The sequence below is a fragment of the Primulina tabacum genome, chromosome 4 (genome assembly GCF_025594145.1).
Source record: "Primulina tabacum isolate GXHZ01 chromosome 4, ASM2559414v2, whole genome shotgun sequence".
NCBI classification, from domain to species: Eukaryota; Viridiplantae; Streptophyta; class Magnoliopsida; order Lamiales; family Gesneriaceae; genus Primulina; species Primulina tabacum.
In genome coordinates this window covers 7,163,397-7,188,004 of record NC_134553.1, presented here as the reverse complement: position 1 = coordinate 7,188,004, position 24,608 = coordinate 7,163,397, and the positions used below count along the sequence as shown (strand labels likewise).

General features: G+C 36.3%; 2 protein-coding genes and 1 non-coding gene across 8 annotated transcripts; all 3 read left to right on the top strand.

The window, feature by feature from the left end:
* Nucleotides 1-1,122: 1,122 nt before the first annotated feature.
* Nucleotides 1,123-5,313, top strand: LOC142542885 (uncharacterized). 5 transcript variants are annotated; one of them, XM_075649784.1, is made up of 6 exons: nucleotides 1,123-1,334; nucleotides 1,532-1,739; nucleotides 2,364-3,752; nucleotides 3,980-4,122; nucleotides 4,398-4,572; nucleotides 4,655-5,313. In XM_075649784.1, the coding sequence occupies exons 3-6, from the start codon at nucleotides 3,239-3,241 to the stop codon at nucleotides 5,254-5,256; spliced, it is 1,434 nt and encodes a 477-aa protein (XP_075505899.1). In that variant the 5' UTR covers nucleotides 1,123-1,334; nucleotides 1,532-1,739; nucleotides 2,364-3,238; the 3' UTR covers nucleotides 5,257-5,313. The 5 variants fall into 5 exon arrangements, with proteins under 5 accessions (XP_075505899.1, XP_075505895.1, XP_075505896.1 ...); XM_075649780.1 differs by having other exon boundaries at nucleotides 2,364-3,902; XM_075649781.1 differs by having other exon boundaries at nucleotides 1,506-1,739; nucleotides 2,364-3,902.
* A 183-nt stretch (nucleotides 5,314-5,496) lies between these two features.
* Nucleotides 5,497-5,570, top strand: TRNAV-CAC (transfer RNA valine (anticodon CAC)). The gene has a single exon. It is a non-coding gene; the product is annotated as a tRNA-Val (tRNA).
* A 2,697-nt stretch (nucleotides 5,571-8,267) lies between these two features.
* LOC142542884 (uncharacterized) lies at nucleotides 8,268-16,065 on the top strand. 2 transcript variants are annotated; one of them, XM_075649779.1, is made up of 9 exons: nucleotides 8,268-8,540; nucleotides 9,581-10,848; nucleotides 10,985-11,103; nucleotides 11,571-11,695; nucleotides 12,116-12,215; nucleotides 12,333-12,410; nucleotides 12,488-12,571; nucleotides 14,983-15,058; nucleotides 15,661-15,800. In XM_075649779.1, exons 2-9 carry the CDS (start codon nucleotides 9,633-9,635, stop codon nucleotides 15,666-15,668), a joined length of 1,806 nt encoding a protein of 601 aa, XP_075505894.1. In that variant the 5' UTR covers nucleotides 8,268-8,540; nucleotides 9,581-9,632; the 3' UTR covers nucleotides 15,669-15,800. The 2 variants fall into 2 exon arrangements, with proteins under 2 accessions (XP_075505894.1, XP_075505893.1); XM_075649778.1 differs by having other exon boundaries at nucleotides 8,270-8,540; nucleotides 14,983-15,068; nucleotides 15,661-16,065.
* The last annotated feature ends 8,543 nt before the right edge of the window (nucleotides 16,066-24,608 follow it).

Below are 24,608 nucleotides of genomic sequence, written 5' to 3'. Positions count from 1 at the left end.
CGACACCAAGCAGTTAATCATTACCAAATTCATTCATAGTGTGTCCAAAGGATGTAAGAACAAAGGATAATTGAAATTACCTGAATTTTCCATATGTCAATATCTTCGTTGGTCGATTAAGCGTAGCTCCTGTGGTACGATTGCGATAATCACGCAGCAAATTCCAGCAATGTGATCTAGATCTTGTGTCGCATCAAGAGGTAAGGATTGATATCCACTAGCTCTGATACCATGTTAAGTCAAGAAATGTGAGATGAATGTTGTATTTGGTGCAGAAAATCGCACTATTTTAGTGTAAAATTTGTACCAACATAGATTTTGTGGTTGAAGATGACCTTAGATACAGTGTTCATTAGCCACGAAAGCACCAAAGCATTGCATCTCTCCCACTGATGCAAAGAAGCATGTCCAACCGCGGGTCGTGGATAGGAACCATCAATGAACACAATCTTATTTTTAGCTCTTAGGGCAATTATCATAGCTCGACTCCAAACTCCATAATTATCGACACCAAGCAGTTAATCATTACCAAATTCATTCATAGTGTGTCCAAAGGATGTAAGAACAAAGGATAATTGAAATTACCTGAATTTTCCATATGTCAATATCTTCGTTGGTCGATTAAGCGTAGCTCCTGTGGTACGATTGCGATAATCACGCAGCAAATTCCAGCAATGTGATCTAGATCTTGTGTCGCATCAAGAGGTAGGATTGATATCCACTAGCTATGATACCATGTTAAGTCAAGAAATGTGAGACGAACAAGTTTTGTTCTTCTCAAGTTGAGTCGATATTATTTCTTCTTGTTTTTTTTTTTTGTTACAGAAGAATACATCCATTTGTACTTCTTTTAAACAACCATAAGAGTGCTACTCTAACATCTAATAAGGGAAAGCGTACTAATTTTGAACACGTTTCTTTATACAACATTATAACCAAACAAGTTCAAAGATTTATAGTGGTCGAAAGAAACCAAACTTTGATGCCAAATTGCCAACGGGGATGGACAGAGTCAATATCATACAGTTCCCACTTTAATGCTGTTTGTGGAAATAAATAACAAATCAAGAAATAAAATTGCATGTATATGTGCAAACAAACAAATGACACTCTTTTTTTAATTATTTGGGTCATTTTCTTTCTCCACTGTCCCTGAGGAACTGTTGATAGGACGAAGTAGTTCCTATTGGCCTGTATTCTCTACCCCTAACCTCCCCCACTCCCTAATTTTGTGGCGTTGTGTTTCTTGGAATGCATGCATTGTTTTCTTGGGAAATGTAGAGAATGTTTGTTTATGGCGATCTTTTGAAGTTTCTCTTCGTTGAATTAGCTTGGTACGATCCTTTTCATTATATGGTTTTATGGATAAGATAATGCGATGTTTATATTGGTCATATGAGCTTCTAAGACAGTATATGTATGTATTATGTTTGAAGAAAAAAAAGGGTATATCATTTATCTTGCACTCCATTTATTTGATGATGGTTTTGCTAACCTTTTTCCAGACTTCTTTTTTTGGTTCTTTTGGCAGATCACGGGGTTCATGGAGAACTTCTTTTACGCCAATTGAGCGTAAAGACTGATCGGTTATGTCGAAAAGATCATCACGAATCCGAGGATCATGCGGAAAAGTAATATCAACTGTATGTGGGGACGGATTGATGTCCTTGAGTCCGGCCAAGGCCAAGCATGTAATGACCAGATTTTGAATGGAGGGCTGATGAATAAACACAATATCGGTATGGCTGTAACGTTAAATTCTCAGCATTTTGGATATATACACATGTGATGTATTTGTAATGGCGTATAAATTTTGATAAATTATAAAATTTACGCTGTTGAATGGATATTGTTGGTTTAAGAGTAGGTGATGCTACCTATGATGGCCAACTCTGTTTTGAGAGAGATTTAGATTTTAGCCTTAATTCTTGATTTATTGCACAATCATTCAATAAATTTTACTCCATTCCAAGGAAAATGACTTGATGCCATTTCAGATATTTAGGATTGTAAATTGTATATATTGCGGCGGATTATCCAAGAAAGCTAGATCGGCTTGGAAGTTTTAATGAAGAATGTCAGAAAATTCAAGTTTCAGCTTAAGACCTTCAATGAGCAATAGTCTGAAATTTTGTGTTCTTTGTGATCAAGAATGATTTAAGGGCAAGATATATGGATCCAATCAACCAAAAGGACAACCATTTTTTAGCCTAATTATCTAAAACTTTAAAATTTGGCACCTCTGATTTCAAAAGTTTTGCACGTGTTTTAGTTTTCGCCCCGTAAATCGAAGTCCTGATTTCATCCTTGCCTGTGCCTTAGAGATCCAGAAAATAAACTAATCTATGCTTTATTTTCATCAGCTTGCAGCAGACTTGGCGATATGTAGAGTTGGTACAAGAGAAACAAGATTCAGTAATCTTATTAAAGAAAATATCTGCATCGAGAATCACAACACAAATCAAATGATCATTAAGAGACTGCAACATGAGAAAACTGAGTCGGACCCTCTTCATCATCTGGTGAAAACTCAAAGCAGGGCGGGACATAAGGGCAAAAAGTCTGCTCACAAGTCTTCTTTGTATCACAATTCAGCAAGCTTGATTCACCGGCCTCCTTCAATTTCAGCCGGAACATCTTTGAACAAGCTCAGGATTGCGGAAATATTAGGTGTAATATGTACTCAGGATGCAGACTTGAAGATGAAACATGTGCATAGGAGAGCTAAAGTCTTTGTTGATCAAATGTTTATTGACAGAAGATTCAATGGAAAACAAGAAACAAGCTCCGAGTGTAAACCCTTCTCCGATGCATTGGAATTTTTAAGTACAAAAAAGGATTTGTTCAGGGAATTCTCGCCTGAGCCAAATCCCATGTTAGCAAGATTCATTAAGCCAGTGCTAGATGTCAAATTCTCAGAATTTGAGAGGACGTATGATACTAGTTCGGAAAACGGGAACTTGCAGAAGCCTTTCTTGGAGAAGATTGATCATAAGTGCCAATACGTCTCGAAAACACATTTCACGCGCCATCTCGATAAGATAGTTATATTGAAGCCATCCCCACAAAAAATTAGATATTCAGAAAACATAATCTGTCATTGCTCGTCTGTGCAATCGTATCAGAAATTGGGTGTTACAGAACCCAATCAGAAACCAACATCCTTCTCTTTCAAAGAGATGAAGAGAAAGTTGCAACATACATTTGGAGGAAACAGAAAGGAACCAAACAGCTTTCAATGAAAAGAAATTCTAATAAACTTGCCAATAATAGACCCATTTTGGGAGTCGGAGACTGTATTTGTCGTGGAATGGACATTGCGAATTCTGTCAGTTCTTCCAAAAATGTTGAGATAAAGGAAAAACGAAGCAAGAAATCATCCCTCAGATCCATCGAGAGGCCTGATAATATTTGCATGAAGGAGACAGTGCGCAGAAAAATAGACTTCCCAAGTGTTAAACTCTCCATGAAACAAGAATTCGATGTGATTTTTGAGGCGAAGAGGCAACTTTACGCTAGAGTGAATGATGTGAATTCATTAGAGAACACAAAAAGAAAAAGATCCCCAAAAACTGTGGCCCGGATTCTTTCCTCTCCAGAACATGATTTCAGCTGGACAATAAGCCCGAAACGGGACAGCCTATATGCTCAAATGAGATCTACTACATACGGCAACTCTCCTAATATCGCTCGAAGCAGTTGCTTGATAATGAATGAGAGGCAAAGAATTCGCCCAAGTCCATTGAGACCAGGTAAAGAAGTTACATATGATATAGATTATAAGATATATGAAGGTATTGAAACTTTGGAGACGAAAAAACGTTCATATATGATCCTAGCCACGGATGATCATGAATATTGTACCGTCCTTTCTGAAGCTGATGAAGTGGACTTTAATAACGGTACGAGCTATTCCATTAATCCCTGTTCTTTTTTATTCTACTAATCTTCTCTTTATCGTTTTGGCACATTTCTACAGGAGAACAAGAAACCGAGGAAATAGATAGCATCCAGAAACATGAAAATTGCACTTCAGAAGTGGAAAGTGAATCCACCAGCACACTAAAAAGAAGTGATGTTACAGAGTTACTGGAGGACGATGAAAGTGCGGTTCATTTCATGGTGAGTCCATCTTTTTTAAGTCAAGAAATGGTCATCAATATGTAGCACTTCTGTTCCTTTATATACTCTCTTGCCACAACTTAAGGTCGCTTTCTCTGGCATCCAATGCCGGACCAAAAGGATCAGGAAAAGGGCAGTCCCCAAATTTACCATGTCAAATAAAAAATTCTAGATCTTTGAATAAAAAAATGTTTAGCCTGTACAAATTTTGATGGAAAATTGATTATGCCAGTTGAGTAACCTCTTACCTTTCTCACAAGTTTCTGACTTGGCAGGACATACATTCAGAGAATGAGACATTGACATTTACATTGGATGATATCCCCTTCACTCCTTTGAGCAGTTGCGACAGCACTAAATATCAAGAAGCACATCGAACCCCGGTTTCTGTACTCGAGCCATTTTTCACTGATGCCATCAGCAGTCTGCCAAGCACCACGTTTCAAACTGGTAACTAACACTGACATAACAAAACCTTATCCATCATTATCCTCCTTCTGTTCATACGTACTTTACATGACATTATTTGCAGTTGAACGATCATTACAACCACTTCGTCTCTACTTTGAAGAATGCTCATCTGAGTCAACCCCCCAAGATCCTCAACTTGACATTAAAACATGCAAGAATGAACAAAATCACATATCAGTTTATGTCCATTTAGTGCTCCAAGCTTCTTGTATGAACTGGGATCATCTATCAGAAATTGGTCCACTACCTGAAGAACTGATCCACGCATCACTATTCGATGAACTGGAGTTTCCTCTTATCAATCCTAACCTCAATCCAAAGCTTCTATTTGATCATATAAATGAAGTTTTACTAGAGATTTATCAATGGAACTTCTCCTCTCCTCCTTGGCTAACATTCATAAAACCAAAAATCACGAGTTTGCCATTGGAAGAAGTTGTGTTTGATGAGATCATGAAAGAAGCTGACTTCTATGTACTGCCTCAGACAAAGAAACGAAATTTGAACCAGACTGTTTCGAAAGACATTGCGAATTCTAGAATGTGGCTCGATGCCCGGCTTGATACTGAGCAAATTGTGATTCAAGTGTCAGAATATTTTATAGAGGAGTTCTTACTGGATGTGCTACTTGAATTTCATACATACATTTGTTCATTCTATTAATTTTTTTTTTACTCTGAGTTCATTGTGTCTCAGGTGAAGCTAGTGAATGTTTATTGATTTTTAAGTGTGGAATAATAAATATATATATTCATTTAAAAAAATCGCATCGTAAATAAATAGGTGAAGCAAGTATCCTTCTGCTGCAGTACACCTCTTCTATCAAGAGTTTAAAAAACAGATTATCCAATTTAGGATGATATTAAGTTTAATATTTTTATTGTCTATGCGTCAGTCATCCAAGTCTGGGTGGTGTAGTTGGTTATCACGCTAGTCTCACACACTAGAGGTCCCCGGTTCGAGCCCGGGCTCGGACATATTGCTCTTTGATCTTTTTTAAAGAAAAGACATTTTATGCACAGAATAGGTTTATTTTTCTTCGAGCGTATTATAACACCGAGAAAAACGACCTAAATTATTAAAGAGATTTGGAATTGGAATTATATTTTGGTGTTTGCCAAAAAATTAAAATGTCATTTGGAATTTTATTTTAAAATTAGAAACAATATTATTTAGTATTAAAATACATTATATTTTTATCGATAATTTTTGCTATAATTTTTATAGATAATTTATTGCCATAGATGATTAGAAAAATTTGTGAACAAAGTAAATATGACAAAATAATGTCCGTAAAAATTTATATTTTGTTATTTTTCTCGTAAATAAAATGATTAAGTTCATTGAAAATTGATTTTTGTGAATTCTCTCTATTCATTTTTCTTTTTTCTTATAATTTATCACACGTTATTAGCACGATGATGTAACTAACTGAGAATGAAAATTATAGTTATTTTTATTGATGTTGTTGAAGTAACACTATGTGCTCTCAATACTCGATTTAACCATATATTTTGTTGGTGTTCTAAAAATAGTCTAATTATTATTATCGATACATCGGTGGTCGTGAACCATCGTGATGTAGATGGTTATGAGGCAACATGTAACTTGTGACATATGAGCTAAATTTAACTCAAAACTTCTAACCCAAAGTCGGTGAAAAAATACTTTCAGTTGTTATGAATGAGTTAATTTGACATATATATATATATATATATATATATATATATATATATATATATATATATATCTTCTTAGGATTAAGATTAAGATGTCAAATAAAATATATTCAACCTTTAAAGCCATTATTTTTAGTAGAGCAACATTTCATTATACGAATTAAGATATCGTGGTATATGTGATACATCCGACTTAGTACTCTCGAAGAGTTTACCAAAATAATCAAATATTTTGAAAAATTAATTTGCGTTGAAATACTTGAAAAATGTAAAATTATGTATATAATTATGGATTGAACATTTACTAGAAGAATTATATATTTTCATAAGTTATAATACGAATGAAAAATACTAAATTGTTTTTATATTTATAAGTCACATTCATTGATGGCTGTTCCATCATTTGATACTTAAAATATCTTTTTTGTACTTCGAAGATGAAGAAAATGATTTTATTGAGATCATAGATTTACATAAGGTTATTAACATCAATAGAAAATAATGAGATCGATCTTCTTACAAAGTTATCATCAGCATCAAATTTTGACAAATCAATGTACACAATTGGAATATAAAGATTTAATAAATTCAAGCGATGCTTGCAATATGAGGAACAATCAAATTGTATTAAAAAGAATGAATTTTTTCAAGAAAAAGAACTAACTTTTAGAATTTTTGAATACACAAATATTTGTAATAATTTTTTTTCAATATATTATATATATTAGTTCTTGTGTGCAAGGGTTGCGTATACGTTCAATCGATTTTTTATAAGTATTTTTATTTTTTTTAAATGAAATATTAAAATAAAATTTAAATTTTATGATTTTTAATAAATTTTTAGAATTGTTTTTACATAAATTTATTTTTTCATACAAAATAAAAAAGGGGACAAAAAAAAAAAGAAAGATGAAGTATTTTGGGGATTTAAAAATTACATTAAAACGCTGTTTTGTCTCTATTATAATTTAAATATTATGGTTGCGTTTGGTAGGAGGATAAAATAAATTAATGATTAGTATGTAAATGATAAAAAAAATGATTGTGATAGAAATGTAATATATGATGTAAAATAGTATTATGTTTGGTATGATTTTTAAGTATGAGATAATTTTGAATTTTATAATAAAATGACAAAATTGCCCTTGTCTTTATTTTTTCTTCTTCATTCCGGCGATGGCCCGGCAATGGAGGTGGTCCGACGGCCGGTGGCGGTCTGCGGTCCGACGACGGAGGCTGGACGGCGGTCCCGCGGCAGAGGTGATCTGGCGTTGGTGAAAGAGAAATAGTAAAATTGGAAAGAGGGTAGGGATAGAGGAATGATAAATAATCATATGAGGGAATGAGATATTATTTAATCACACATAATACAAACTAATCATTCATAGGAGGGATTGAGTTGATTAAATAAAAATCGTTATAAAAAATTAGATTAGGTGGGTTTAATAATCGTAAACCCACCTAATCATGCATACCAAACGCACCGTATATGTAGTATTAATATTTTTTTGGATTTTTTTACATAAACTTAATTTTTCTTGCAAAATAAAAATAGAAGACTAGAAAATAAGAATATGTCTCTTGTGAGACAGACTCACGAAATTTTATCCGTGACACGATTGACTCGATCCATAATTATAATAAAAATCAATATTTTCAACACAGAAAATGATATTTTCTTTTCATTCGCCCAAATGAATTTGTTGGAATTATTCCAATATATTTTGAGATCTTTCGAATTAATTTTTGTGTCATATTAATTTTAAAAATAAAAAAAATCTCAAATAACAATATCATTTTGTCAGACAATAAAATAATAATTTAATTTTAAATCTCACAAATTTTCATCAAATTTCACGTGGAACACAGAAAAGATTTTAAGTAGTATATTATTAGTTTAATTATTTAAATAAAATTAATAAAAAATACTTCAAATCTATGGAAAGAACTAATTAATATTTTCCTCGCATAATTCAGCTCGGACTTGTAGAAATTCAAATTTTACTAAAATCGAAAAGTAAAAGTATCTTGAATTGAGTTTCCCGTTTCCACAGAGTTCAGAACAAACATAGCAATCAATTCTCGATTTTCACTTCCCAATTTTGTTTTCATCTCACAATCTCTACTTTCAATCAGAAGCAAAACCCTCGAAAGGAGAACTATCGAAGACTTTTAATTTCAACCCATTGCTTTGACTTGGCAAAATGAACTAGAAAGTATTGGAACACGGAGTTGAAGTTTTAAGTAAAAACAATCGATCTTGTCCAGGTTCACTTTTAAACCTTTTCTGTTGATACATTTTTGTATCTATATATGCGTGTTCTTGGTTACTGGGTATGCTCGATAAATAAAAGTAAAAAGATCATGTTCTTGGAATTGGACAGGTGAAAATTCAAGTTGGGTTCTCTTAAAGATCCTAACTTTTTTGATTGGCATGGGGCCCTTTTACTGGGAAAAGCCATGGTTCTGCTGTTATATACTTCCCTAGTTTCATTGTGAATTGCACATTTTTCAAATGCTTTAGTATTGATTTTACTAGGCAATTTTGGGTATTTTCCGATTAATTATGGTTCTGAATTAATGGTTGAGTATGGATTCCAAACTATTGCCTTCGGAGAAAACTTGTTGTTGATTGCTAATGAGTATTTAAATTTTACTCGTGTCTTTGATTTCAATTATTATGGAGTTGCTGCTAAATGAGGAACTAGGCCTTTAACGGGGAAACTATTAGTACCAGTTCATATGCGACATAACGTCTGGAATAACTAATGAGCCATCTGATTGTATGAATGAGATTTTCTTGTCGTGTGGGTATATCAAATTTTTATGGAGCTCGATTATTTTGGGACTAAAACAGATCATTTGACGAATTTTCGTTAGTGACTGTTGATCCTGTTCTGGTATGTTCTATTATAGGAGTTGAGCGTTTGAGAAACGAGAACATTTCAACATGCCTTGGTGAACTGGTAATATATGTGAAAATGACATTGCTTGAGCATGGCCCATGTTTGCTCAACATAAGCTTACTTGAACTGTGCTGGCTGCGTTGGTGACTCATGGTTTCGGTTATTTTCATAGGCGTCTTGTGCATTATATTTCATATCAATATTTCTTCTAAAGGAACTAGCCCACATTTCTTGAGAATCTCCCTTCGATAGATCAGTTTTTAGTACTAAGTATGAAAGTTAAACTTGTGTGAAGCTCTATCAGTTTTGTGCACCTTGACTTTTTGAAGAGTGATTTTATGTACTAAACTACTAATCCCTTTTATTGCGTTTAATAATGGAACCTCATTGTTGATAATGCAGGCGCCATTCTGTCCCTCTCCTTTCTTGTATGAATGCTAGTTATCTGTAGAAGATGATTAAAGACAGAGTATCCCAAAGAAATGAAAGATATTCAATCAAACAAAGGCATACTCCTATCAAGGACGGCGCATCTTTTGATCTTGCTGATTTTGTTTACACAGACGATACTCTCACTTCCTTAGAAAATGATAACCAGTCCCCTAGAAATTCTGATCCCCCAGTTTCCGAGATATTAAGCACATGTGACCTAATATCCGCTGTAAACTATGTGTGGGATCGTGCGTCGCAGCCCCTTTCAGTTCTTTTGTCTAAAACCAACTCCCATAGAACTAAGCTCAATCAGAAAAGCGAAATAGACGGCTGTTCTAATGAAGAAGAAGCGATTTGTGCTTCTACTTTGACTTATGATCAACCTCTCTTAGACCAGTCAACTGGTAAAACAAATACTGCAAAATTTATGCAGGAAAATTTGGAATTTTTTGAAAGGAACAAGAAGATTTTGCCTAGTTATGAATGTTATTCTTTCCGGAGACGATTACAAACAAGATCTACTTTGAAACACACTTATGCGACTGAGAGTTATGTTCCTGGTGTAGGAAGAATACCTAATTTGGGAAGAACATACAGATGGATTAGTGAAATGAATCTTGCTAAGACAAAGAATCAGGTCTTAGCTAGGATTGATGACCATGTGGCACATGACCATTACACAGTTCATCACTCAAATTCGGCTAGAGGCTCTGTGCCTACTCATACAGCATGTTCAACAAATAACTTAAAAATTTCTGGTTGTGATCCTCAAGCCACAGAGCCTATAGATATATCACATAGCGTAGTTGCCAATTTTGACTCGAAGTCATCTACCTTGTGCTGTGGAAATGATATTGTGCACGCAGAAAATATAATGACACACATACCAAAGATTTTTCCCTCAAGTTCTGATACTGATTCCCAAGAAACCAATTCAACATCAAGTTTTGATGAAATTAAAGTTCGGGAATCTGTGGATGGCTTGCACGAGCATACATCAAGTCAAGGGGTAATATCTTTTGATGCGGACTCCTCCAAATTCGAAACTAACTTGTCAGCAAAGGAGAAACCTCGTTATTCAGTTGCTAAGCAAGAGCATGCCTTTGCAGGTGCAATGGCTGGGATAGTTGTCAGCCTTTGTCTACATCCCATGGACACAATCAAGACAGTTGTTCAGTCATGCCGTGCTGATCAGAAACCCCTTCACTACATAGGCAGATCTGTTATTTCTGAAAGAGGTGTGAATTTCTTGCAAGAGTTCTGGCTGCTTTGAGGAAATTCATTTTCCTTTCTTGAATTTGTATCAATCAAATTTATTTATATTTCTTGGGCTAATTTTTCTAAAGGACCTAAAAACTAAATAGTTATCCTCAGGTGTAACGGGGCTTTATCGTGGCATTTCCAGTAACATTGTTTCTTCAGCTCCAATTTCTGCAGTCTACGCATTCACATATGAATCGGTGAAGAGAAATTTGCTTCCCCTTCTTCCCAAGGTGATGTAATAATATGTTGTTGCAGAAAGTTGAAAAAAGATAATAATAAATAACTGGAGCATAATATTTGTACCATTATTTTTTGTTGTGTAGGTACTACATACAGTTAATTTTCATGCCAAGCATTACAAATGCTATTGTTTTAGAATCCTCTTTTACCAAAAGACCGAGTTCATGGGAAGTGTCCCAGTCTATGTTAATTTACCCACCCTTTCACGAATAAGTTGGAAATTGGAGAACATAGATCCAAAATTAATAGTCATGGTGTATACATGCATGTTAGTCGAGTATTTGGCAACAAACAATGAGGAATACACAACCTAGATCAATTTAATGTAATATAAAGGTGATTGAATCTTATATTAGATGTAAAGGCGTGTTAAAAACCAAGTTTTGTCAAAGCGTGAGTTTTGAATTTGGAATATATTTACATCTTCAGATATTGAAGTGTTTCGTTCATTGTGTAGGAATATCACTCTTTGGCTCATTGCACGGCAGGAGGTTGTGCAAGTATTGCTACGTCATTCATTTTTACTCCTAGTGAGCGTGTCAAACAGCAGATGCAAGTTGGTTCACACTATCGGAACAGCTGGTATGCATTTCAGACTCCATCGCTTCTCTGAATTAGTTCATGCTGAGTTCATGCCAGGAATTGGTTTCAATAAAAAAAAAACCGCCTATATGATTTTCAGGACAAGACAATATTTTCCAAATAATAAATAATGTGAATGGGTGGTCCTGCATTGACGGATATGGTGCTAAAATTCTGCTTTTATGGCTTCCAAATGTATTTTCCTTAGTTAATTTTTTTCTTAATATTTCTGCTATTTTATCTTTTCATTTCTGAATTATTGTCCTGAACTAGTTACAGTTTCTTATTTATTTTCAATCTAGCCATCTCTCAAATCTTAGGTCCTGTTATGTTATTACTTATTAAACTAATTGACCTGATGCATTTGGAGCTCTCTTGCAGGGATGTTATACTTTTTCCTAAACTGCTTTCATGCTGCAGGAATGCCTTGATAGAGGTTGTTAAAAAAGGTGGGTTGCCTTCGTTATATACTGGTTGGGGAGCTGTACTCTGCAGAAATGTTCCACATTCTGCCATCAAGGTAACAATAGAGACCTAATATTTTCATAAGGGAAGATATTTCTGATTTCACTTTCAAGATTCTTTCTGTCTGCTGGTGATTGTCTTTTTATGTTTTTAATCAAGTATAAACATGCAGTTTTATACTTATGAAAGCCTGAAAGAAAACATGTTACCGGCAGCCCATTCAAATGCTCAAGCTAATACATTGACTACGGTTTGTCTAACATGCTTGTGAATAGCTTAGACTTCAGGTTCCTTTTCAAGTTTGTCATAAATTTTCCTGTTTCGCAGTTAGTTTGTGGAGGACTGGCTGGATCCATAGCCTCATTGTTTACAACTCCTTTTGACGTTGTTAAGACAAGATTGCAAACTCAGGTTTGTTAATTCCTAAATTGAGTCATATATATCTAAAAGAAGAAATTGAGAGAACAAAATTATTTCTGATATTATCTGCAACACACAATACACAATTATATAATACAAGGCTACAGCTAATCCCACTAAATTAGGCCTAATTAAATATTATCCTACCAAAGATAAAGATATACAATACATTATTTATCTTATCAAATCTCAATCAAATATTTTTAAATATTTAATCAGATTCATTATACTCTTCACTCCCCCTCGAGCTTGGCTATAGATGTTGATAAGATTAAGTTTGTCTACTAGGAGCTCACGAGCTTGTTATGATAGTCTCTTTGTTAACAAATCAGCAAGTTGTTTAGAAGTGGACATGTATTCAACACTAATCATGCATTGCTCCAAGTTTTCTTTAACAAAGTGTCATCAACTTCAACGTGATTTGTTCTATCGTGATTAACATGATTGTGAACTATGCTGATTGTTGATTTGTCGTCACAAAAAAATTGCATAGATCCTTGAATTTTATTTTTAATTCTTCCATTAGGTGTCTTATCCAAATGAGTTCACATAGTCCTTGAGCCGTGGCTCTATACTCTGATTAGGTAAACCCAAGTCGCTCGCGAGTGGTCATCGATGAAAGTTATGAACCATTGTTTCCCATTAGATGTAGTGATTGGTGAGGGATCCCAAATGTCACTATGGATCAGTGAAAAAGGCGTAGTAGGTGTATAAGGTTTGTGGGGAAAAGATAAACGAATATGTTTGGCAAATTGACAAATCGCACAAGTAAGAAAACCAATATTTTTTTTTTATCAAATAATGATGGGAAAGATCGTTTCAAATAAGAAAAACCAGGATGACCTAAACGATGATGTCATAACATTATTTCCCTAGTACTAGAAACAAAATGAGAAGAAACACTAGACGCTAGAGCTTGTTGATTTCTTGGCGGAGCAAACTCAAGATATTAGAGTTCATTGTGAATCTTAGCAATGTCAATCGTCTTCCCCGACGGTGGTCCTGAAAAATACAAAAGAAAGACAAGAATTTAGCAACACAATGATTACCATAGGTGAGTTTGTAAACAAAATTCAGATTGCAAGCAAGAGAGGGAACATGAAGTACATATTTTAGCATAATATTCTTCGAGAGTTGAATATAACCAACTCTAACAACAAGGCTTAACGAACCATCATCAATCTTAATATGAGAGTGACTCGAACCACGAGCATGAGAACAAAAAAGGCTCAAGTCTCCTGTCATGTGATCGGAGGCACCAGAGTCAATATCCATGATGGTTGAGATGATACACTAAAAGCTGAGTGAAATTTACCAGATTGAGTCAAAGAACAAGACCCGACAGTGGTGTTTGTTTGTTGACTAAGAGCAGTTTGTCGGAGAAGGCGGCAGTACTGCTCAATTTGTTCGATCTGCTCTGGTGTGACCGTGTGAATGGGGTTGAAGTACCAGCAGTGGCGGGCTATTCTTCCATGAATTGGGCTTGATGGACACAGCCATTGTTCTTCTTCCGGGGCTGCCAATTAGCTAGTTTACCGTAAATTTACTAAAACTTGTCCTTTGTATGACCAGGACGATTCCAACGTTCGTACCAGGGCCTCTTACCTGTACGCTGGTCTTGTGATTGCACTTTATTTGTTGCGAAGGCAGAGACCTCTGGAGTTGAGTGAGGAGCAGAAACTTCATCAGTGAGCATAACCTTTCTGCGCATTTCTTCGCGTCTGACCTCCGCAAATGCATCTTCCGGTGATGGAAAACGATCTCTGGCCACAACGCGGCCTCGAATTTCATCCAAATTGTGATTGAGGCCGGCCAGGAAATCAAATTCTCGTTCTTTTTCAAGAGAGAGCCTGTGCTTAACACTGCAATCTGCACATAAAGACTTCTCTTCCAAGGAAAAAATCCAACTATTTCCAAAGTTCTTGAACAAGAGAAATATTGTATCACAGAATTTTGACCCTGCTTCATGTCCTTTAACTTCAATCGAAGTTCACAAATTGTGATGCATTACCCAGATCCGAATGCATATTCCGACCCGCATCCCACACTTCCTTCGCGGTCTGGAACCAGAGATAACGTCTGCTGATTTTGGGTTCCATGAAATTAAGGAGCCAAGCAAGCACGATTGAATTCTCGGCCTGCCACTGATTATATGATGGATCGGTTGACTTGGGCGACGGGAGTCACCTGTTAAATACTAATTAGGCCTGCCACTAAATTAGGCCTAATTAAATACTATCCTACCAAAGATAGATGATACAAAATATTATCCTACAAAAGATAAATGATAAACAATACATTCTTTATCTTGTTAAATCACAATCAAGTATTTTTAAATAATATCTATCATGCTTACAATAGAATATACTTTTGTATAGATAATAAAATCTTTATTTACGCAGGTTCCTGGATCGATGGCTCGGTATAATGGTGTATTTAATACGCTTACGGATATAGGGAAGCATGAAGGTTTGAAAGGTCTGTACAGGTGAGGCATTGCAGTAAATTTTAACTGAACAATGACTCGTTTCGTGTCTACCTCAGAATGTTAGCTAGTTCTGTCTTCGAGTTTTTCTTTAAGAAGAATTGCTCATTTAGTGTCGTATTCAAATGCAATCACCGCAATACAGCTCTGTGGTATGATAAAAAATAAATAAATAAGAGCCATGTTTTCTTGGGCTAGTTGTTGGCCTTTTGCTGTGATGCCCTGGCTCTGTCATTTCATTCAGAGGCATGGGGGATGCTTGGGTAGTGCTAGCATGGTGTCAATTATGTGCTTCATAATTTCCCATTTTCCAATGAAATAAATTGTGGGTAGGATTAAAATGACAAGAAACCTGTTTTTTTCTTTTGCTTGTGTTTAGTAATGTGAATAACACAGCAAACTAGAAAAAGGGAGGAGCTGAAGTCACTGGCAACCAAAACATTAGTCCGAATGACAAGATAATATATATTTTGGGATGGAAGTATACTTAGAAAGATCACACGTAGAATTTGAAGTGTTTTTCATTTGAGGCGGGTTTGTCTATTTCGATCCTGGTTCAAAGATTTGACAAAACTAACCTTGATCTTACTATCAGGGGTTTGACTCCAAGACTTGTCATGTATATGATTCAAGGAGCACTCTTTTTTGCATCCTATGAATCTTTCAAGAGTTTGCTCTCATTGGAGATTCCGCAAAGGAGCACTCAGATAATCCCGATTGAACAGAGGATGGAAGATGATTCATCAACATTACTTTCACTCCTATTCGCAAGTGCATGATGAACATGGAAGAAAAGTCGAAGGCTGTTTTTCGACTCATAGAGAGTTTGGAAGTTTGGGGTTACGATTTTTAGAGGTTTCACCGTTTTTCGTTGTTGTTGAGGTTTTATATGAAACTTGTACTTGTAGTTGCAAAGTCATTTGAACGCTTCATATTAGCGTACTGCCATTGAATGTATGGCCGTCATAGATACTCCATGATGGATAACGCTAACCATTTATTGGATAACGCAAACCATTTAAAAAGGTTGACTCTTTTCCTAATGTTGCAACCATGAAGATAATTTGAACTCAACCTTTGAAAGGTGAATCTTTTTCTTACCCCTCTAACAAATGAAAAATCAACACTGACGACGACGATAGATTACATCTCAGGTTCAGAATCAATCTCTACGACTCTTTTGGATAAGACCAAATCCTGGGAATTTCCTCATCAACCGTGATCTAGAGCCTACGACTGCCCTCCCTCATTTCTACAGCTACTGCTGGTAATAAAAACTCATATTGTGTTTAGTTTGAATCAGCGTTGGAGTAGGCGAACTGAATTTTACAGAAAAACTTTTTTTTGCCACCTTCAATTTAAAATGCAATCCACCTCTTGAGTTGCAACATTCATCCCATCTGTATTTCAGCTTGTTTCTTACCGCAAACAAGAAATACCAAATCTTCTGCTCACGTACTTAACTGTGTTATCCAACTCTGAAGCTGTCTTGAGCTTGCCTCAAAAGGATATCAGATTCTGAAAGGAATTTTATTCCTTGATATATTTTTCTTTTTTATCTATAATATTTTGCCTTTCTAGACATGAGGATAATCTCGAAATTGATGATATGATCTCTTATAAATTCAATATGTGATATAAGACTATATTTGATATGACTCGTAATATCTTTAAGATATGATATCACAATATCTTTAAGATATTATCCTTGTTTTAAAAAGAGTTTGTTTCCTAATGAAATTGGTTTTCTCTATGTTAAATAGGACTCAAAGGAGAAGAAACAAAAGGGTGAGAGAGTGACGATACAGAGCAAAAACTTTCGGAGAGACAGAGATGCATTTGTACGAAAAAAAGGTTTTCTGATTGAAGCCATCGCGTCATTGATAACTTGTTGCTGTGAAGTGCTGCCAACATCCGAAGACAACACCTAATCACCGTGTTGATTAGTGTGTGGAGTTTTGAAGATTTTTTTCACTTCTCAGTTGATGCATCCTATGTATTTTGGTTATACGGTTTGTTAGAGGTTTAGGATGCAATTTGTTACTCGCCTTAATAAGGGAGTTGTTTTATTCTTTCACTAGTATTGGTTTTTGTAAACTTACAAGTTTTTCTAGTGAATTATTTTGCCCTGAGGCACCGCACAAATATTTTATACTTGTGCATAATTTACATCTCGTATCTCGTATTATTATCATTATTTCAGCTACGTGTAGGTGTGTTAAAATCATAATTTCCGCTGCATGTTGTCGTGGGTGTTATAACACATACGCACAACACCTACATTCTGATACACACAACACTCACTCTCAACTCACACATACACTGTGGAAACAGAACTTTCAATTGGTATCAGAGCTTCCACTTGACGCTACTAAGTGAGATTCTGTTTTGTTTTGTTTTCAGAGTGAAAAGGAATTATGGAAGGATCAACAAATACTGTTTTTAGGCCTCCCGTGTTGGATGGATCAAACTATGCATTGTGGAAAGTAAAGATGAGGGTTTTTATTAAATCCATTGAAGAAAGAGCTTGACAACGTGTACTTGATGGTTGGAGTCCACCAAAACTCGAGGATGCTGATGGAGACACACGACTCAAACCTGAAAGTACATGGACTGTCGATGAAGTGCAAACTTCAAACTTTAATTCCAAGGCTCTCAATGCTATATTTTCATCTGTTGACACAAGGATGTTTAATTTAATCACCACTTGTGTATGCGCCAAAGATGCTTGGGAGATACTCCAGAAGCACTGTGAAGGATCCGCAAGTGTGCGTAAAACTAGGCTAAGGATGGTGACATCAAAGTTCGAAAGTTTGAGAATGGATGACAAGGAGTCTATTCTTGAGTATGATAGCCGGTTGAGACAACTTTCTAATGAAGCTCACAGTCTTGGAGATCCCATGTCCAATGAAAGATTGATGAACAAAGTTTTAAGATCTCTACCTGAGAAATTTAATGTCAAAGTTTGTGCAATTGAAGAATCTAAAGACACTTCAACAATCAACCTGGATGAATTAATGAGTTCCCTCAGAACTTTTGAGATGAATCTTGATTTACAAAAGAAGGATAAAGGGAAGACAATAGCCCTTGAAGTTTCAACTGACTCTTATGATGAAATCCTTCAAATATCTAAAGAAGTGAATGAATCTGATTTAGGTGAAGATTCTATCTCTCTAATTACTAAAAAATTCGGTGATTACTTGAAGAAAATGAGAGAAAAGAAGAAAATCGGACAAAAATCTGTGTTGCCCAATATCACCACTTCTGCAAAAGCTCAAAAGTTTACTCCTATGAAAGGACAATTTCGACCAAAAACTGAATTGCAAATCCAATCAAATGTCAGAAATTTGGACTCAGTACAATGCAGAGAGTGTTCTGGATTTGGACACTATACCAATGAGTGTGCCAATCGACTTCGAAGAAACAAAGGCATGGCTGTCACTTTGAGTGATGAAGAGTCTGATGATGATCAAGGATCAAGTGAATCTGAAAATCACACATCGTTATCTTCTGTGATCAAGGAAAAACGCTCAATGCAAATCAATCCTTTGGGTGTTGCCACAGGTGTTGCAATACCTGGCCGCAACACCTCTTCGAATTCAGTATGTCTTAAATCTACAACCCTTGCGGAGGCAAGTCAGTCTGAAACTCAAGAGGTAGATGATGATGAAGTCACTCTAGAAAGTGTGCAGACGATGTACGAAGAATTATATGAAGACTGGATCAAAAGAACTAAAGGAAATGCAATTCTCTCCAAAGAGAATGCTGAGTTAAAGTCACAAATTTCACGACTTGAAGTAATCTTAAGCAAGAAAGATTTGGAATTATGTAAAGTCAAAGAGGAACTTGGAGAAGCAACTCAGATTCTTGCCAAGGTGAATTCAAGTTCATCCAAATTTGATTCACTTTTGATGATTGGACAAAATGACAAAGCTGGACTTGGTTATCCGAACAGTCTGTTCGAAATTGGAGAATCTTCCAATACTAAGAGAAAACCAACTGTTTTTGTCAAAGGAAGTGTTGAAACCTCAAATGCTACACAAACTGAAAAATGTGCTCCATCTAAAAGGCAAATATCTACCAAGAAGTCCAAATCCAGAAAACGCCACTTTATCTGCCACTATTGTTTTAGACCTGGTCATATCAAACTCTACTGCTTTAAACTGAGAGATGATTACAAGAGATGGGAATCAGAACAGGTGTTGCCACAGGTGTTGTACAACACCCGACGCAACACTGCCAACAGAAAACCGACGGTAAAAAGGGTTTGGGTACCAAAGGCTAAGATTCAATGTTCCGTTATTTATACTTCATTAAAGACTAACATTGCAGGAATATGGTACTTTGACAGTGGCTGTTCGCGCCACATGACAGGTTATAAAGACCATTTGATTGACTATGTTGAACTGAGGAGTGGTCATGTGACATATGGTGGTGGTGCTAAAGGAAGAATTGCTGGCAAAGGAACCTTGAATGTTGATGGACTGCCTAATCTACACAATGTGCTTTATGTCGAAGGGCTTAACTCAAACTTAATAAGCATAAGTCAACTTTGTGATGACGGTTTGCATGTTAAGTTTGATAAAGACAATTGTGAAGTGTTTGATAATTCTAATACTCGTATTTTGACAGGTACAAGGTCTGCTGATAATTGCTATCAACTTGGAGAAGACTTAGTATGCAATCATTCAAAGGTGAGTGAATTAAACTTGTGGCATCAAAAATTGGGACATGCAAACTTCAAGACATTAAAGAACCTTGGTAAGTACGATGCTGTGAGAGGTATGCCTAATTTATCCTCTGGAATTCCGTATGTTTGTGGTGCATGTCAAAAGGGTAAGCAAACACGTGTTCCCCATCAAGTGTTGCAACACTTTGGGACAACACGGTGTCTTGAACTCTTGCACATGGATCTTATGGGTCCAATGGAAGTGGAAAGTCTTGGAGGTAAGAAGTATTCATGCGTTTGTGTGGATGATTTCTCTCGCTTTACTTGGGTAAGATTTCTTAGAGAAAAATCCGATACATTTGATGTTTTCAAGAAATTACATGCTAAGATTACTAATCTACATAATCTGAGGGTTGGTAAGATAAGGACTGACCATGGTAAAGAATTTGAAAACTCACACTTTATATCATTTTGTGAAAAGAGAGGGATAACTCATGAATTTTCGGCCCCTGAGACTCCTCAACAAAATGGAATAGCCGAAAGGAAGAATATGACACTGCAAGAAATGGCTAGGGTCATGTTAAGTTCAAAGAATATTTCAAAGAGATTTTGGGCCGAGGCCTTGAACACAGCATGTCATATTTCAAATCATGTGTACTTAAGGAGTGGTTCTACTATGACATTTTATGAAATCATCATGGGAAAGAGGCCGAACCTTAAGTATTTTCATGTCTTTGGGTGTGTATGTTATGTTTTGAATGACCGAGACCATCTTGCAAAGTTTGACTCTAAAAGTGACAAATGTTTATTCGTTGGTTATTCATCTAATAGTCGTGCCTATCGCGTGTATAATCTGAGAACAAGAACGACTATGGAGTCTATTAACGTTGTTTTTGATGATCTTGCAGATCTAACGGGAAAAACAATCGAGGATGATATTGATGGGCTGCTCAACGAAAGTGAGACACTGCCTAACACAGATGTTGCACCCGGTGTTGTAACACCGGAGACAACACCTGCACTGGCAGAATCAAATGATGAACTAGGAAAGCATACTGAGAATGATGACAGTGTAACCAATGAAGAGATTGATATTCCCAGCAAGGTTCAGAAAAATCATCCATCATCTCAGATCATTGGAGAAACATTTGGAGGAATGCAAACGAGAAGAAAAGAGAAGGTAGACTATCGCAAAATGATGGGACTAGTATGCATGACTTCCGTATACTCTCAAGTAAGTCACTCTTGTTTTGTTTCACTCATGGAACCCAAAAATATAAATGAAGCCTTAAAAGATGAATTTTGGGTTGATGCAATGCATGAGGAACTTGAACAATTTGTTAGGAATGATGTGTGGGATTTGGTTCCCAGACCCGATAATGTGAATGTTATTGGAACCAAATGGATCTTTAAAAACAAAACTGATGAATCTGGAATTGTTGTGAGAAATAAATCTAGGCTAGTGGCTCAAGGGTATACTCAAATTGAAGGAATTGATTTTGATGAAACGTTTGCCCCTGTTGCCCGGATTGAATCGGTTAGACTTTTACTTGCTATTGCATGTTACATGGACATAAAATTATATCAAATGGATGCGAAAAGTGCCTTTTTGAATGGCATCTTGAAAGAAGAAGCTTATGTAAGCCAACCTAAAGGATTTGAAGATCCACACCACCCGAACCATGTCTACAAGTTGAACAAAGCACTCTATGGACTTAAACAAGCTCCAAGAGCATGGTATGGAAGGCTTACTGAATATCTGCTTGACTTAGGCTTCAAAAGAGGTGAGGTTGATAAAACCCTTTTTATTCAAAAATCGAAGCATGATATTCTTGTGTGTCAAATTTATGTGGATGACATCATTTTTTGTGGTTCTTCTCAAAAGCATGTTGATGAATTTGTTAAATGCATGTCTACCACTTTTGAAATGTGCATGGTAGGAGAATTAAGTTTTTTTCTTGGATTGCAAATTAAACAAATGCATGATGGTATCTTTCTATGTCAATCCAAGTATGCCAAGAATTTGGTGAAGCAATTCTCTACTGAGAACACTAAGCACATGAAAACACCAATGGGGTCGACTGAAAAATTGTCCAAAGACAATGTTGCGGCAGGTGTTGACAACACCCAGTATCGCAGCATCATAGGCAGTCTTCTTTACTTAAGTGCAAGTCGTCCCGACATCATGTTTAGTGTTTGTTTGTGTGCTAGGTACCAGGCTGATCCTAAAGTCACTCATCTAAAGGCTGTCAAAAGAATTTTGCGATATATATTTGGAACAGTTGACTTAGGTTTGTGGTACACCAAAGAAACAAACACCAATTTAGTGGGCTTTAGTGATGCTGAGTGGGCTGGAAACTTAGATGATAGGAAAAGTACCACGGGTGGGTGTTTTTATCTTGGTAACAATTTGGTGTCATGGTATAGTAAAAAGCAAAATTGTGTAACTCTGTCCACTGCTGAATCTGAATATGTTGCAGCTGCTAGCTGTTGTTCACAACTTTTGTGGATGAATCAAATGATTAAAGACTATGGTTTCAACAGTGACACCTTAATTGTATACTGTGACAATTCAAATGCAATTGATATTTCAAAAAATCCAGTACAACACTCTCGAACGAAACACATAGACATTAGACATCATTTTATTCGAGATTTGGTTGATAAGGGTACAATTCGAATGGAATTTGTTGGAACCTGAGAACCAACTGGCTGATATTTTTACAAAACCATTGGATTTTGAGAGATTTTTCAATCTTAGGAAGTCTCTCAGCTTGTGTACACAATGATCACTCACGGATGTTGTCCTCGGTGTTACAACACCTGTGGACAACACCCAGCATGCATGTACATTTTATTTTTAGGATGCTAGACATATTGCATACATCCTGCTTTGTGTGAAGCCTGTACAAGTGTAGGATACTGAATGGCGTGCTCTCAGTTGTGAATCAAACTTTCCATCAATATTCTCCAAAGAATGGTGTGTGCTCAATCTAAGTCATAAAGCTGTTGAGGATGATCGTGTACCACATGATCTTGTCCAATGTAGATAATGACTTAGAAAATTCTTGAGCAATATGGTGAAAAATAGAAAAGAGAATAAAATAGAACAAAAAAAATGTTTAGAAGAAAATGGAAAAAGCTACCTAGAGGAGTCCAATGAAGACCGTTCTTCTAGTGTGGGAGCTACCACTTCTAAGTCAAAATACAGATGGAAAAAGCTACCTAGAGGAGTCCTATGAAGACCGTTCTTCTAGAGTGGGAGCTACCATGTCTGAATTAAAAAATGTTTAAGAAAGTTTGAGTCCAACTTGTGAGTGTTGCCAAGAGGTGTTGCCAACACCTAAGTACGACTGATCACAGTTTGATCACATGCGTGTGCATTTCATTTTTGATCATACTTTAGGCATAAATTTAAGTCATTCATACTGCTGTTATGTGAATTCATCATGACCAGTGGGCTATCAGTTTTTAATTCATGAAATACGAAGAAAACCCTAACCGACTTAATTTTGAAATTTCTTGATTTCTAACTGTTTGTGGGGTTAATTCGACGTGGTGTTTTATCCTGCCTGATTTCTTGAAATAATGATGGCACTGTTTCAGAAAGTTACCGTTGGGTGAGAGTAAAAATTGCGTTGAAAAGGTGCTGAAGTTGCGGCTCAACAGAATGTTACCGTTGGAGAGGTGTGCTTAAATATTTAAGGATAAATAAGGAACAACTTTACGGCTTACTATTTTCCCTCATATTCTAAAATCTCTCCTACCCTAACTATTTATTTTCTTTTTCGCGCAAAAGTATCTGTGTTCTTCGTAAATTTCTGTCTTCTTCGAACTTCCCTACTTTGCTATTCTCTATTTCGCAGATGGCTGGCTTTGATCCTCACGACATTAGGAGTGAAATGGCTGCGAGCATGGGTGGAAAATCACCTGACACAACACCCACAGCCGAAACCAATGTTGAGGGGATGGAAATTGTGGGCGTGTCAGAAGAACCAACTCCGCTGGAAATGATCGCTCCTGGTGAACCTGGGAACGAGATCAATGTCGAGAATCCACCGGACTTTGAAGTCTTGAATAAAGCTTTTCCCACTGCTCCTATGCGCCGTAAGTCAAAGAGACAAACAGGGTTCGATCCTGACTTTGTCCATACCAAGAAACCAAGGGCATCCACCGTCCCATTTATTCTGGACCCTGATTTCTCATCTGGAGACGACTCCAATGATGATAATTTTGAGTTGGTGGCTCGCCCCAAACCAACTGTTGCTGCTAAGGAATCTGGTTCTACTTCTGGTAGTCAAAAGCCAAACCCATTCACGGATTCTCATGAAGCTGCAGAAGAACAATCTCCTGGTGAACCTGAAGATGATGAACAATCTTTGGCAGAGTTTCTTGCTCAGCTCAAAGAAGATAAGGCCGCCCGAAAACAAATGGCTAAGGAGAATGAACGTGACTCAGAAATAATGAAGGAATTCGAGCAAAACCGGCCTGGTGCCTCTGATGACTCCTCCTCATCGTCTGTATCTGACTTTGAATCTGAGGAACAAGGTGATGATGCATCTGAGGACATTGACTCTGAATCTAGCGAGTCTTCTGAAGATGATGCTACTGATATTGCTGCCGGTGTTGAGGTGGATGTTGACAACACCGAGCACAACATTGACTATGCTGACTATGATTTAAGTAAGTCTTTTTACCCCAAATTTTATTCTGAGGATGCCTTGGCATTATGGCCGCTGTTTGTTCAGAGAGAGCTGATTGAGGAGAAAAATATTGATGTTAATGCATATGGGAAATACAATTTGATTGAGTTTCTCAAGAACCGAAGGTTGCTATCCACAGTCACTACTGTTATGCCCTACTGTCGCCGTGTA

Excerpts from the sequence above, each read along its gene's own strand:
- LOC142542885 (XM_075649780.1), top strand. The coding sequence starts at position 3,239 with ATGAAAAGAAATTCTAATAAACTTGCCAATAATAGACCCATTTTGGGA. Across the intron at positions 3,903-3,979 it reads TGAAGTGGACTTTAATAACG|GAGAACAAGAAACCGAGGAA; the intron begins GTACGAGCTATT and ends ACATTTCTACAG. Across the intron at positions 4,573-4,654 it reads AAGCACCACGTTTCAAACTG|TTGAACGATCATTACAACCA; the intron begins GTAACTAACACT and ends CATTATTTGCAG.
- LOC142542884 (XM_075649778.1), top strand. The coding sequence starts at position 9,633 with ATGATTAAAGACAGAGTATCCCAAAGAAATGAAAGATATTCAATCAAA. Across the intron at positions 12,216-12,332 it reads TTCCACATTCTGCCATCAAG|TTTTATACTTATGAAAGCCT; the intron begins GTAACAATAGAG and ends ATAAACATGCAG. Across the intron at positions 12,572-14,982 it reads AGACAAGATTGCAAACTCAG|GTTCCTGGATCGATGGCTCG; the intron begins GTTTGTTAATTC and ends TTATTTACGCAG.